Source organism: Antechinus flavipes, chromosome 6 (genome assembly GCF_016432865.1).
Source record: "Antechinus flavipes isolate AdamAnt ecotype Samford, QLD, Australia chromosome 6, AdamAnt_v2, whole genome shotgun sequence".
Classification (NCBI taxonomy): domain Eukaryota; kingdom Metazoa; phylum Chordata; class Mammalia; order Dasyuromorphia; family Dasyuridae; genus Antechinus; species Antechinus flavipes.
The window spans coordinates 3,126,429-3,141,879 of record NC_067403.1 but is presented as its reverse complement, the minus strand read 5'-3'; the positions used below and the strand labels follow the sequence as shown (position 1 = coordinate 3,141,879).

The 15,451-nt window shown below is 50.6% G+C and overlaps 1 protein-coding gene across 5 annotated transcripts in view; it reads left to right on the top strand.

Annotated features, from left to right (window-relative positions):
• The first annotated feature begins 755 nt into the window (after positions 1–755).
• SLC2A9 (solute carrier family 2 member 9) overlaps positions 756–15,451 on the top strand; it is a 211,218-nt gene continuing 196,522 nt past the window's right edge. For 3 of the 5 annotated variants that reach the window (XR_007948444.1, XM_051966635.1, XM_051966632.1), the window contains exon 1: positions 9,677–10,699. Coding sequence is in view for 4 of the 5 variants with exons in the window: in XM_051966635.1 (XP_051822595.1) it covers positions 10,559–10,699 (141 nt within the window). In the remaining variant the exon portion in view is untranslated. Of the gene's footprint in view, positions 943–3,283; positions 3,776–4,251; positions 4,320–9,676; positions 10,700–15,451 lie in introns of those variants that run through there. The other 2 variants (XM_051966634.1, XM_051966633.1) reach the window with 2 other exon arrangements.

Below are 15,451 nucleotides of genomic sequence, written 5' to 3'. Positions count from 1 at the left end.
AGTTTCAATTTCATCCTCTGAAAATTATCTGTTCATATCCTTTGACCATTTATCAATTGGAGAATGGCTGATCAATAGTGATTTAAAGCATTTTTTTCATATGACTGGAAATGGCCTTAGTTTTTTCATCTGAAAATTGTCCGTTTAGATCCTTATCAAATTGGGAATAATTTATATTCTTACACATTTGATTCAGTTCTTTATATATTTAAAAAATGAGGAATCAATGACTACAAATTTTTCCCCCAGCTTTCTCCTCACCTTCTAATCTTGGGTGTATCGTATAATCAAAATTATCCATTTGAGTATTGTATAATCAAAAGTATCCAGAGGTATAATAGCCAAGTATTAAAAACGCTATACCAGAAGAAAAGTAAGAAGAGCAACATTACTTTCTAGAATATCTAAATTTTAGGTACCTGGTTGTAACTGTAAAAAAAAGGCTGTAAAAAAGATCTTCCACTTCTGCTGGATGGTCTGCAAGCGATAGGGGAGATCGGTTGGGGACCGAGGGAAGGGAAGACAACCAAAGAAAGAAGGTGGACTCAAGGAGAACTGATAGGGCAGACGCTGCAGTTTCCTTGCGGGCTGACGCTGAACTTTTACTCCAATGAGCCATCGGTGGTTCTTTCACAGGCCTTTACCCTCTCGTCCTCCGGTCTTTGCCAAAGTTTCACCCTTTCTAAGTGTTGACGCACTCCCGGCTAGGGTGACGGGAGGTTGAAATGGCCATCCATACCGACCGTTAATCATTTATCTCTTATCAAGACTTCTATCAAAAAAAGAGCTTGAAATGGTGGGTGGATCAGTTTAATCATTAATACTGGCTTTTTTCCCCCTCAATTTCCCAAGTTTACACATCATGATATTGGCGGCTCCTCAATATATGAGGCTGGCTGGATTGTTCTTTCCACTGTGACAGAAGAGCACCCAGAATACGCGGTAAGTGATTTCTCGTTCCTTGGGAGATACGTCCGTATGTGTGTGCCGGCGTATAGAGTCCCACATAGACAGGAGGTGTTTTGTGAGAAGAACCAAAATAACTGATTTAGCTCCTTCTAAAGGCTAGGCACCCAGAAATTGATTTCCAAAGTTAGGAATAGATCTTTTAAATGACGTCTGCCACAATTTACTTTCTGGAGCTTTACTCCAACTCTGCCTGATTCTTTAATTGTGTTTACTAAAGAAACTTTCATTCTCACCCGTCAGATGAGGGAGCTGGCTCAGAGGGTCGCTGTAGCTTCTTCTCGATCTAACCTTCTGAGTTCTGTGTTCTAAGCTCTGTTCCAGCTCCAACATTTTATGTGACCAGTCCAAAGATCTCTTACTTCATCATCAGCTATCGTGACCTGAAAGGGAGTCAGCCATTTAAAAAAAAAAATGATAGAAAGTGGTTAATTAATTGAAATCTTTTTGGAATTAGGGATTGAGTTGGTTTTTTTCCTTTTTAATTTGCCAAAAGTGAATATCTGTTATCCATGAATTTAAAAAATGATAGAAAGTGGTTAATTAATTGAAATCTTTTTGGAATTAGGGATTGAGTTGGTTTTTTTCCTTTTTAATTTGCCAGAAGTGAATATCTGTTATCCATGAATTTAAAAAATGATAGAAAGTGGTTAATTAATTGGAATCTTTTTGGAATTAGGGATTGAGTTGGTTTTTTTCCTTTTTAATTTGCCAGAAGTGAATATCTGTTATCCATGAATTTAAAAAATGATAGAAAGTGGTTAATTAATTGGAATCTTTTTGGAATTAGGGATTGAGTTGGTTTTTTTCCTTTTTAATTTGCCAGAAGTGAATATCTGTTATCCATGAATTTAAAAAATGATAGAAAGTGGTTAATTAATTGAAATCTTTTTGGAATTAGGGATTGAGTTGGTTTTTTTCCTTTTTAATTTGCCAGAAGTGAATATCTGTTATCCATGAATTTAAAAAATGATAGAAAGTGGTTAATTAATTGGAATCTTTTTGGAATTAGGGATTGAGTTGGTTTTTTCTTTTTAATTTGCCAGAAGTGAATATCTGTTATCCATGAATTTAAAAAATGATAGAAAGTGGTTAATTAATTGGAATCTTTTTGGAATTAGGGATTGAGGTTTTTTTTTTTTTTTTAATTTGCCAGAAGTGAATGTGTTATCCATGAATGTATCAGTGCCTTTTGGGAAGCTATTTTACCTTTCAATCTATGTTACCTCTTAGGATTATCTAAGCTCATTCATCTCCTCACAACATATAGCTCCCTTTTATCAATCCTGAACTAGCTTCTTGAAAGTACAGAAAGTGAGTGGTCCCCTGGAAATCAAACGAATCTTTTGTGAGGTCACAGGCCCTGAACATCTTGCCCTCGGTGCAGCGGACACTGGACTCGGGGGCCGGGGGCTGAGTCCCCACTTCCGCGGGACTTTACCTTGTAGGCCCATCTGTAACCTGATGGAACGGGCTAGAGGAATGCTTCTCTGCAGCCTCTCCATTTTTATGGTCCCAGATCACTTGACTTTTGCTTTATCAGCTCTTTGGGCTCATGGCAAAGAAATCAGCACCAGGAGTTGTGACAGTGTATGAAGAGCAGGCTTCGGGAGCCGGCCGCAGGTCGGGCTTCTGACACATGGTGGCCGTGGGACTCTGAGCAAGTCGCCGGCTTGGTGGGGCTCTGAGCAGCCCTCATCCCCCCAAAGGCTCAGAGCAGGGGAGCCCCAGGAGGTGAGAGGGAGCTCACTCGCTCGTTTTTCCCCGTACCAGTGAAGCTTCAGCCTAGCCCTACGTATGCATAATTTGGCAATCAAATTTTTCTGTTGTAATGATGACTTAAATTTTTATTGTGAATTTAACCATCAATAATCACATTGTCTTCAACCAGTCAAAAAGCGTTTGTTAAGCACTTGTTATGTAATCACTGGGGCAGCTACTCGGCTGGCGGTAGCGCACCGGGCCGGAAACCAGTTCAAATTCGGCTTCGGACGCTGACTGGCTGTGTGACCCTGAGCATATCATTTAACCCTGCTTGCCTCGGTTTCCCATCTAAAAAGTGATCTGGAGAAGGAAATGGCAAACTACTCCAGGATCTCATCAAGGAAACTCCGAATGGGGTCACGGAGAGGAGGGCATGATGGGAAAATCACTGAACAGCGACAATAACGTGCTAGGCCCGGGGCTTACAATGATGAAGATACAAAATAGATAACCGCCCTAATTTTTTAAATAGATTAAGTGAAAAGAAGTATAGGAGAGGGCACAAAAGGGCAATTTTTGCCACCACTTTGTTAAGTTTGATATGTATACTTGATTTAAACATTTTATTTTTTACTCCAAACTTAAAACACAAAAAAGAACATTTCCATATACAGAACAGAAAACAGAAAGAAGATTATCTATGAAACTGAATCGCCATTTCATGACTTGGGTTTTTTTAAGTATATCATCAATTCCATAAAAATACTTTTAAAACTGTCCTGCTCTTCTGCCAAGTACCCCCATTTCAAACTGCAAAGAGGAAAGGCGGGCACGCCCTGACCCTAGGCGGGCGCACCCTGACCCTAGGCGGGCACACCCTGACCCTAGGCGGGCATGCCCTGACCCTAGGTGGGCACGCCCTGACCCAAGGGGGCACAGTGAGCTCCAAGGACTGTTTGTAGCCTCTGGGGGCAAGCGAGAGACCCTCAGAGATCCAAGGCCCGCCCAACCAGCCCCTGGTCATTCTTTGCTCTCCTGCAAGCTGGCCGGGACTTGCGGGGCTTCCCTCAAGGCTCAGCTGGAGTGTTTGTCCCTCCCAGTGCAGGTAATCACCTTGTTTGTATGTGTGTGTGAGGGTGTGAGTGGGACTCCGGTCTGGCTGAGCCCCAGGCTGGCTTTTTGCCGGTAGGGGAGGTGGGGTCCGGGGGCCAGGGACCGAGCCTCAGCTCCCAGGCCCCTCCCGCCCCATGGCCTCTCGCTTGGTCTTGGGTGACTCCTCCCTGCTCCAGGCAGAGACCCCCCTCCTCGGCGCTTGTGATCCTTTCCTAGCTCAGACCCCGAATCCGTCCCCGTCCTCCTCCCTCTGGCCGCAGCTCCCCGAACCCCTCTGCCTCCATTCCCTAATCTGTAAAACGGGACTAAGAACCGCACTCGCGGCCCAGGGGTCTGGGGCGGATCGGGTGGGATCACCTTCCCAAAGGGGTGCCCGGTGCTGGCACACAGCTTAATCTCCCCTGCCGCCCCCGAGGGCTCTCCGTCGAACCGCCTGGGGTCTGACGGCGCCCTCTTCTCCTCCGACAGGACAGCCAGCCGCCACCATGACAGACGAAGCCGACCAGAAAGAAGCCAAGGCCGAGAAGAAGAAACTGGTCAGTACCGGCCGGTTTTGTGGTGGGCGCGGGTCCCGTGACCCCTGGGGGGGATTTCTTGGCACAGATCTGGGCATCCGTGGCCGCGCCCTTCCCGGTTCCTTTGACAGAGGAGGACACTGAGGCACAAGGGCGCCTTTTTTGGTCAGTAAGAATATTTCCCTCCCTTCAGTCCTCCACTCCGAAGGAGAAAGAAAGCCAGAAAGCTGAAGCCATTGTAGCAGATAGACAGCCCAACGAGGCAAGCCTGGAACATCCAGCTGTAGGGGGCCCCTCACTTCAGTCAGCACGTCTGGGGGGCAGCTCCTCTCCCACAGCTCGGAGACCCCGGTGCCCGGGAGCCCGGGTGCCCGGCTCGAAGGTCACAGCTGGATGCCCTCCAGGACAGCTTGCTCCTCCTCTTCGTTTCCCCAAGGGCGGGGGGCTGAGAGACTCCCCTGGCCTGGCGCAGCTGTGCCGAGACTCTCCCAGCATTCCCTTCTCCCCGGGAGGGATGGAGGTCAGAGTTGCGCAGGGTCCCGGGAGCCCCCCCCCCCCCCCCCCCAGCTGAACTCTGCGGGAGATATTCGGGGAACGGTCCTGAGGGAGGCCCGGAGAGATGCCGGAATCAGGAGGAGCAGGGTCTTGTCCGAGGCACACAACAGCTCTAGTGCAGAACGAGGGGGAGCACTGGGAGGGCCGCAGCCTGGCGGGAAGTATTTGAGGTATTGAGTATTGACCTAAGGGATCAGGGAATACTTCATGGAGGAAGTAACTCCTTCCGTGGGATCTCAGAGCAGGACCGAGAAGGATTTCTTCCGGCAGAGAAAGCGACCGAGGCCAACGAGACAAATGCTGCCAAAGGTGATTTCTGCAAACTGAGGAGTGGGGCTGCCGGGGCTCCTCGTAGGGAGCAGGGGCTGGTTTTGCTTTATTTCCCCCCAACTCTAGTGCTTAGCAAGTATTTGCCCCCCGTGGTCTGACTTTGCGATCCCACTTGGGTTTTCTTGGCAAGGACCCGATTTTCAGATGAGGAAGCTGAGGCAGACGGGGTTGTGATTGCCCTGGTCACCGCTTGGCTGCCCCCACCCCGCCGCCGCCCATTTGGCCCGCACTAAGAGCTTAACTGCTTTTGGCCGCCACATCGTTATGATTGCAATGATCACTGTGGCTACTCATCACTTCTGCTCTCAAAATATTCAGGGAAAGAGGCTTCTCCTCACTAACTTCTTAGTCAGATGTTCACAACAGCTTTGGGATTCTTCTTTATTTTCCAAATTGTGTGTGTGCGTGAGTGTGAGTGTGTGTGAGTATATATGTGAGGGTGTGTGTGTGTGTGTGAGTGTGTGTGTGTATCTGAATGTATGAGTGTGTGTGTGTGAGACTGTGTGTATCTGAGTGTGAGTGTGTGTGTGAGTATATATGTGAGGGTGTGTGTGTGTATGTGTATGTGAGTGTATGAATGTGTGTAAGTGTGTATGTATGTGAGTATGAGTGTGTGTGTGAGACTGTGTATCTGAGTGTGAGTGTGTGTGTGAGTATATATGTGAGGGGGTGTGTGTGTGAGTGTGTGTGTGTATCTGAGTGTATGAATGTGTGTAAGTGTGTATGTATGTGAGTATGAGTGTGTGTGTGAGACTGTGTGTATCTGTGTGAGGGTGTGTGTGTGTGAGTATATATGTGAGGGTGTGTGTGTGTGTATGTGTGTGTGAGACTGTGTGTGTATCTGAGTGTATGAGTGTGTGTAAGTGTGTATGTATGTGAGTATGAGTGTGTGTGTGAGACTGTGTGTATCTGAGTGTGAGTGTGTGTGTGAGTATATATGTGAGGGTGTGTGTGTGTGAGTATGTGTATGTGAGTGTATGAATGTGTGTAAGTGTGTATGTATGTGAGTATGAGTGTGTGTGTGAGACTGTGTATCTGAGTGTGAGTGTGTGTGTGAGTATATATGTGAGGGGGTGTGTGTGTGTGAGTGTGTGTGTATCTGAGTGTATGAGTGTGTGTGAGTATGTGTATCTGAGTGTATGAATGTGTGTAAGTGTGTATGTGTGTGAGTGTGAGTATGAGTGTGTGTGTATCTGAATGTATGAGTGTGTGTGTATCTGAGTGTATGAGTGTGTGTAAGTGTGTATGTGTGTGAGTGTGAGTATGAGTGTGTGTGTATCTGAATGTATGAGTGTGTGTGAGTATGTGTATCTGAGTGTATGAGTGTGTGTAAGTGTGTATGTATGTGAGTATGAGTGTGTGTAAGTGTGTATGTGTGTGAGTGTGAGTATGAGTGTGTGTGTATCTGAATGTATGAGTGTGTGTGTGTATCTGAGTGTATGAATGTATGTAAGTGTGTATGTATGTGAGTATGAGTGTGTGTGACTGTGTGTATCTGAGTGTGAGTGTGTGTGTGTGAGTATATATGTGAGGGTGTGTGTGTGTGTGTGAGTGTATGTGAATGTGTGTGTGTTCCCCCCCACCTTGGGCTCTTAGGAAGGGTAGCGGCTGGTGAGATTCTCGTTCCCCCCCGCGGCGCAGCTCAGGCAGGGCTCCGGGCCCCTTTGGGAGCCGCCGCTCCCTATTTCTGGGCGGGGGATGGTGGGGGAAGAAGTGGGGAGCGCCTCGTTCCAGGAAGAGAACCCCGCGGCAGCCAGCGGGAGCTCCGCCTCCGGGCTGCCCCCTGGGAAGGGAAGGAAACCGGGCCGGGGCTGGCGCCGGGCTTGGAGCTCCCGGCCGGGAGTGTGTGTGTATCTGAGTGTATGAGTGTGCAGGGGGGAGGGGCGCCAGCGCCTTGCCCCGGGGGCCGCAGTCACACAGGACTGTGAGGGGGCAGAGGTGGCACGCGGCCAGCAGCTTCCGAGCGGGAGGCAGGGACGGCCCGGGCCGCGTCCATCCCCTGCGGCGGGAGCCCGGGCGAGGCCGCCCGCCCCTTCCCGCCGCCCGCTCTCCCTCTGCCTCCCCTCGGAATGGCCCCCGGGGCGGGGAGGGGACTGGATCCAGGAGCCCGGCTTTGCTGTCGGGGGCTTGGGGCAGGTAGTCCCCGCTCGGAAAGGCGGTCCCGGAGTGACAGTGAGGAGGACGGGGTGGGCACGCGGAAACAGCCCCGCTCGGTGACCGCAGGCCTGTGATTCGGCGATGGAAGGGACTCCTTGCCCCCCGGGGACGCTTCCCACCTGGAGCGGGGCTCGTGTCCCGAGGCGCCGCGGCTAAGCAGGGTGGTCCCCGAGCCCGGACCCCGGCGGCAGCCCCGCGGCGCTCCCGCCCGCTCTCCCGGGCCTGGGAAAGGCCGCCCCAGCGCCGGCTCTTCCCCTCGGGACCTCGGCGGGGCCGCAGAGGCCATTCATTAAGCCACCCCCGCCCCCGGCTGCTAATCGGCTTTTCCGGAGCTGCCTCATCCCCCGGGGCCCTCGGGCAGATGCTTTAGAAACGAGAGCGAGCCCAGATCCCAAGTCCAGACTCATCCGCAATGACTTACGTTTGAGTTCATGACGCCAGCCCATAAAACGATTCATTTTCAGGCTCCTAAATCACCATCAGCTCCTCTGTCCTGTTTACTTCTCCGCTGATAGGGGCCTAATTCACACAGGCTTTTTATGGCTTTTTGGCACTATTTCCCACAGTTCTTTCTATATTTCTTTATACAGATTCCTCATACTTGTCAGTCTTAATTATATCATATGATGGTGGAGTATTCCATTCAAGACACGTACCACACATTGTTCCACCATTTCCCAATCGCTGGTTTTTCGTTCGCTCACTCTTGGGTTTTACTTTGGGTAATTTTACTCATCTTCCAACAAATGGCTTTAAAAATAAATTTGGTTTTGTTTTTGCGTCCCCCGAATTTCCCCCTATAAATCCCCCCCTCCTCTTTCAGATAATGACCCCGCGGTCATGGAGCCATTTAGAGTTTATCCTGGTCTGTGGTATAAGAAGTTAGCCTAAATCTACACTTTCTCAGACTGTTTTCCCAGCAGTTTTTGTCAAATAGTGAATCTTTTCCCCAGGAAATGGGCACTTTGAGTTTATGGAACATTGTGTTTATTCGCTTCTCTATGTTGTATACCTATTCTGTTCTCCTCTCAGGCCTTTCCTCACTCCTCATTTCTCGTCTCTGTGTGTGTCTGTCTGTGAGTGTCTCTCTCTCTTAGATCTCCCCCCACACACACACAATATTTTCAGAATATATTCTCCGCGAGAGAATTGAAATCAGAGGATCATCTCTTAGTTGTTGGATTGTTTTTTTTTTTTTTTTATTTTCTGAGTGACCTTGAACAAGTTATTTCTAACCCCGTGGGCCTCCGTTTCCTTGTTGCTAAAATGAGTTGTGGGGTCAGATGCACCCCTGAGACCTTCTTTATCTCCGCAGCTCTCATCCTATGAATGTTTGCTTAGACGGGGATGATTATTTTGGCAGCTTTTATTCTGCACTGCCCGATTATTTTCCAAAAAGATCACGCGTATCTGCAATCCCAACAGCAATGGAGTCATCTCTAACGCTGCCGCCACTGAATTTCATCGTTTTTAATTCTTTTTGTCCATTGGAAGGATGGCAGGAGGTGGAGCAAATTTTATTTGATGAACATTTTTTTAATGATTACCAGTAATTTGTGCTTTCTCTTTGGGGTAATATCTGTTCGTATCCCTTGTCAATCTAGCCATTGTGGACTGGGAGCTAGCTTTCTAAAATGTCAATAGTTTTGCGTGTGTGAACGTACATATACACATATATCCACTATAGATTACATATTTTAGATGTCAGTCACCACGTTTACCATAAAAATTGATAATCAATTTAAGATTTTGATGATATATTTTATGTAGAATTAAATTTTAATGTAATTAATTAAATGCGTTTATTAATTATTAATTAAATGTAATGAAACCATCGCTAATTCCTTCCATTTGTTGAAAGGAAAAGGCAATATCACGCTCCTTCCATTGTATTCATGGATCACTCTGCAAGATGGGGAAGGTGTTTATTACAGTCCTCATTCTGCAGCTGGGGACATCGGGAGCCAGGGAGGGCAGGCAGCTTTCTTTCTCAAAGTCACACGGTGAGCTTGGAATTTGGGCTCATCCCTTCATTTAGTCCGAGTCCCAGAGTCCTCCTCCTTCCTGGAGATAAGCGCAGGTCCTGAGTGGCGGCGCCAGGGGGAGGGCAAACTCGGGGAGCTCCTCCCAAGCTGAAAGGGCTTCTGGAAGGGCCTCAGAGATGGATCACATGGCCGCCCTCCGGGGCCCGGCCCAGCCAAATGTGCACTTTCATCATTACTTGGCCAACAGCAGAAAGTTTTCTGCCCGGAGCAATTCATTAAAACGGGAGTGAGGAGGGGGAGGGACGGCCGTTTGATTTGCTTTCTGTGCCAGGCGCTGAAGCGACGGCTCGTTTCAAACACTGTAAAATGTAATTACGGAATGTTAGGACGAGGAGCCACCTAGTTTTCGAACCGACCTAAACTTCCTCGCGCCGCTTCCCCTCCTCCGGACCGGGATCTCCGCCGCCGGGGGGAAAGCCTCGTGATCGGAGCCAAGGCGCACAAGTTCTGGTCTTCCTTTTTCTTCAGCGGGGGAGGGGGGAGGCAAGAAGGCGCATTTCATTAGTTGAAAAAGAAAAATGGGGTTTCCCGGAGGCAGAGGGAGACACACACAAAGAGAGGCAGAGACAGAGAGACAGGCGAAGACAGAGACAGAGAGATAGGCACAGAGGGAGACACACAGAGAGAGAGACAGACACAGAGAGACAGGCAGGCAGAGAGAGACACAGAGACAGGCTGAGAGATACAGAGAGAGACAGGCAGGCAGAGAGAGACACAGAGACAGGCTGAGAGATACAGAGAGACAGGCACGCAGAGAGAGACACAGAGACAGGCTGAGAGATACAGAGAGAGACAGGCACGCAGAGAGAGACACAGAGAGACAAAGAAAGAGAGACACAGAGACACACACAGAGAGAACGCAGCCCAGCTTGTGCCCCTTTCCCGATTCCCGAGGGGCCTGTTTCCCCCGAGGGCTCGGCCGCCACTGCAGCCGGTCGGTGCCAGTCTGGCCAGAAGGGGAACTTGCCCACGCCCTGCTGAGCAGGAGGCACGTTTCCTGTTCGCTTGCAACCCGCCTTCCTGTGGACTCTGCCTTCTGGCTAAATGGGGAAGGGAGCCGTTGATTTTGCCGTGGCTTTCAGTTCTGGCTCCGGCCTCGGCACGGCTGAGCCGGCCCCTGGCTCCTAGAGCCCCGGGACCCCCAGCCCTCCGCCCCCAGCCCCCCGTTTGACAATGGATGCCCCCGCCCAGAGTTTAGCTCCCCTGGCCCTCGGGCCCCGAGGGGAGGAAGGCCGCGTGTTTCTCATTCCCGAGAGGCAGCAGCCTGACTGTGAACACCTGAGGAAAAGAACCCCAAGGGGGAGAAAAGGCCAGGTAAACCCCGAGCTGTGGAGGGGGTCCCGAGCCTTGCGGGAGGCCCCCCGGGGCTGGCCCGGAACAGAGAGGGAGCCGGGCTCCACTTCCCCTTCCCGGAGTCGGGTTTCTCAGACTTCTTCTCTAACTCCTCCCCCTGCTTTTGTCCCTCTGCTCCCGGCGATCAAAGCTCCCACTGCTCCCGGCGATCAAAGCCCCCACTGCTCCCGGCGATCAAGGCTCCCACTGCGACTCGCCCCCTGCCGATTCTGGGCCGGGAAGGCTTTTTCTCCGCTCTACCTGAGAAAGGGAGCCGCGTGGAGCTGGGCCACGACCCAGCCGGCCAAGCTCTCGAGGCGGGGGCGATTCCCTTTGTCTTCCTCCCGCTCCTTCCTGCCTAGCGCGCGCCTAGCACCAGTCAGGGCCGGTGAGAGCCTCGGCCGTGGGCGGGGGGCGGCTACTGTAGCTCTGCCTGCAGGGGGGTGCGACAGAGGCAGTGAGGGGGTCCGGACGAGAGACGCAAGCGAAACCCTCCCATCGGGCGTCCCGTGGATCCTTCCCGGGCAGCGCGCCCAGCGCACTGCCCCGAAGCCCCCCCTTCTGCGCCCCCTTTGGACTTTCTCTCTGCCAGTCTTTTCTCTCGTTCCCTTTTCTGGTTACGCCTCCTGCGCGCCTCGGCCACCCCTCAGCGCGGCTGCCGCTCGCCTGCCCGCTGCCGAGGCCCCGGGGCTCTGGGACTCAGAACGCGCCGGGGATGTTCAGCGATCGCTGCCGGGAGATTTACGCGTTCCTGGGAATGGGCCCAGAGCCGAACACGTGCCACTGAAGGGGGCCCCGGGAGGGCCCATTCTGGCGGAAATTCGGCTTCGGTGCCGGCTTCTCTCCCAGCGCCGAAAGCCGAGCCTGGCCCCCAGCTAGGAGAGCGCAAGGAATCTGGATTCCTGGAGCTCCTGGGAGGGAGGGAGGGGGAGGAAAGGGAGCCTACTCTGAGCAGGGCGCCGGGCTAGGTGCTCCACGGCCGCCATCTCCTTTCCCGATAGTGCGGGGAGCCCCGGAGCTCGGTGTGCCGGGCGCAGACCCGCCGCCCTTGTGGAGGCTGAACTTGAGAGGGGCCGAACCTCGCCGGACTCCTCGAGGCAGCTCTGGGGCAGCGGAGGGGTCAGGAACCCCTGCTATGGACTGTCCGGTCCCAGACACACCCTTACTGTGTGACCCCGGCCAGTATTTAACCCCCTCAGCGTCCCTCCTCTGTACAATGGGAATCCCTGGAGCGTCTCTCCCACAAGCTCGGGAAAGATCACCTGGGGTCCCTTTTGCAAGGCCCTGAGCAGCACTGTGCTCACAGCTCCTGGGACTCGGGAGGACTTTCGTCACCGCTTCCTGCCTGCTCGCCTTCCTTCTTCCAGGCCGGGAGGAGCTGAACTGGGGCGGTGACTGTGAGCAGAGAGAAAGGGGGAGATGTAAAGGATGTTGCAGAGAAAGAAACGGCTGGTCAGTTATCCAGGAGGAGAGAGAGGGAGAGAGGAGGAGCCCCCGCCTGCTGAACATGGGGCCCGGGAGGCTGGCGCTGCTCTTGAGTGTGGAACCAGAGGAGAAGGGAGGAGGAGAACCAGGAAAGAGCCAGAGCAGAGACATTATCCAGGCCGAGAAAGGGAGCAGCCCTGTCCGATGCTTCCCGGAATTTATAAGAAGTGATGGAGGGTTTGGAGAAAGTACTGGTTGAATGATGAGCTCAGAGCCAAGTTGCAGAGAGGAAGTAGAGACTTCCACTATAGCTTGGCACCTGGAAAAGCTGGTTTAGCCAAGTGTTCGGTTTAGAAGGGAAGGACAGATTTAGGATGAGAGAGGGAAGGATGGGAGCTTGTGAAGGTTGTTGGGGGGAGGAGACATGGGGAGGAATCATAGATAGGGAAATAGTGAAGACTGGAGAGAGGGCAGGGGTGACAGTGACAGTTTGAGAAGATGACTGGGGACAGGGTCGGTGGTGCAGGAAGATATAGGTTTCCATGAGAGCAAGAAGATGGAAGAAACAAACTGAAAAAAAAGTCTAGCATTCAGGCAATTTCAGTAACAACAGAACAAGGCTACATAGGGTATGATGGGAGGGGAAGACAGGGCGGAAAGAAGGATTTGCCTGTGGAAAGACTGAGGCAGATGCAGGATGAAGTCACAGGGTATTCTGGCCGTGGGAGGGATCTTTCCTTGGCGCTCCTGGATTCTGAGTCACAGAGACGAACAATAAATAAGTCTCCTGGCTCATTTATTGGCTCAGCTATTTTCTCTGGCTATAATTAAGCTGTAGCCTCAAGATAGAAAGACTGGTTAGCTGGAAACTCAGATTCTCTGGTGGATAATCTGATAGTCAAATATTTGTTTCTTCTGTCAAAATTTCATATATCTTATCTCTAAATATACATAGTAGATGCTTAGCAAAGACTTACAGCCAGATCGACACGGCTGACTGAACCTTTGTCATTTGGGAGGAGCCGAGTGACTGGAAATACGGAGAGCCTTTTCTGCCTCCCAAAATAGAATTTGACCTTGCACACACTGTCATCGGTCTAATGGAGACACTAATGATCCAAGTGCGATCAAATGAGAGGAGGAAGGGACAGTAGAATGTAGACCTTAATGGCCACCCGTTGGGGAATGGCTGAATGTGTTATGGCGTATGAACATAATGGAATATTGTTCTATAAGAAATGATGAGCAGAATTCAGAAGTTCCTGAAAAGGAACTCAGAAAAGCCTGGAAAGACGATCATGAACTGATGCTGAAGGAAGTGAGCAGAAGCAGAACTTGTACATAGTATAGAAAGATTATGTGAGGGTCAACTAGGATAGACTTAGTCCTTCTCAGCAATATATTGATTCAAGACAATTCCAATAGACAGGCTGGAAAATGCCACAACTGAATGTGGATCAAAGCTTACTGTTTTCACCTTTTTGTTTGTTTCCTTTTTATTTCTTGTGGTTTTCCCCTTTCGTTCACAACATCACAATTATGGAAGTGCATTTAAAAGTGCTGTACATGTTTAGGCCGTATCACCTCGCTTGCTGTCTTGGGGAAGGGGAGGTAAGGGCCGGGGGGAGGGAGAAAACAATTTGGAACACAAAATCATACAAAAATGAATGTTGAAAACTATTTTTAATGTATTTAGGGGAAAAGACTATTGAGGAAAAAAAAAAGAATGTAGACCATAGAAAACTAGAGATTCAAGGGAACTGAGGTCTCAGAACATAGAATTTCAGAGTTGGAAGGAATCTTTACAACATATGACCAATAGATCAATCAAATAACAAGAATTTATTAAGCTCACACTGTTTGTCAAAGACAGTCCCTGCCTTGAAGGGATTCACTAATCTCATGAGAGAGACAACAAACAAATTACATATATATACACATACATACAAAGTAAGCTATGTAGAATAAAAAAAGAAATACTTCACAGAGGGAAGGCACCAGCATGAATATTCCTGAGGAAGATGGGATTTTCGTTGGAGCCGGAGGGACAGGCAGGATGGCGTTGCCCTCTGCAGCATTAGGGAAGCTCAGTGTGTTGAGTTTAAAATATCTTCTGGACATCCAGCTCAAGATGTCTAAAAGGCAGTTACAGGTGCAAGGGTGGAGCCCGGCCAAGAAGCTGGGGCAAGATAGGGGGAATTATCAGCTGTGAGATGATAATTAAATCCATGAGAGTTCTCGGGTTCATCAAATGAAACAATGCGATAGCATAGAGGGAGAGGAGAGAATGACTCAGGGACATTTGAGGACAATGGAGGAGGATCCAGCCAAGAAGATTGAGTAGAAGGGTCAGGCAAGTAGGAGGAGAACCAGGCAGACGGTACAGGGAAAACCTAAAGGGAAGAGAGACCCACAGAGAGGGTAGTGACCCACAGGGTCAGAGGCTGCAGCAGCTCAAGAAGCAAAAGCCCTGGATTTGGCCACTGGAAGAGCTCTGGCAGTGAGTGGGAGCTGAGCTCTGAAGGAAGCCTGGGAACCCCCCTGCCAGGCTCAGGGCAGGCAGAGATGTAGGACATAAAACTCAGAACTCTGGAGATAGAAGGAGCACCTAGAGCTTGGAAGGAGCATCTAGAGATTAGGATGAGCCCCTAGAGCTTGGGAGGAGCTCCTAGAGCTTGGGAGGAGCATCTAGAACTTAGGAGGAGCCCCTAGAGCTTGGGAGGAGCATCTAGAGCTTGGGAGGAGCACCTAGAGCTTGGGAGGAGCATCTAGAACTTGGGAGGAGTTCCTAGAGTTTGGGAGGAGCTCCTAGAGTTTGGAAGGAGCATCTAGAGATTAGGATGAGCCCCTAGAGCTTGGGAGGAGCATCTAGAACTTAGGAGGAGCCCCTAGAGCTTGGGAGGAGCTCCTAGAGCTTGGGAGGAGCACCTAGAGCTTGGGAGGAGCATCTAGAACTTGGGAGGAGTTCCTAGAGTTGGGAGGAGCTCCTAGAGCTTGGAAGGAGCATCTAGAGATTAGGATGAGCCCCTAGAGCTTGGGAGGAGCTCCTAGAGCTTGGGAGGAGCATCTAGAGCTTGGGAGGAGCTCCTAGAGCTTGGGAGGAGCACCTAGATCTTGGGAGGAGCATCTAGAGCTTGGGAGGAACACCTAGAGCTTGGGAGGACCATCTAGAGCTTGGGAGGAGCACCTAGAGCTTGGGAGGAGCACCTAGAGTTTGGGAGGAGCTCCTAGAGCTTGGGAGGAGCTCCTAGAGCTTGGGAGGAGAAGGGCTTCATCCACTGGCAGCTTCACAGGCTCTTAGGCTGTCCA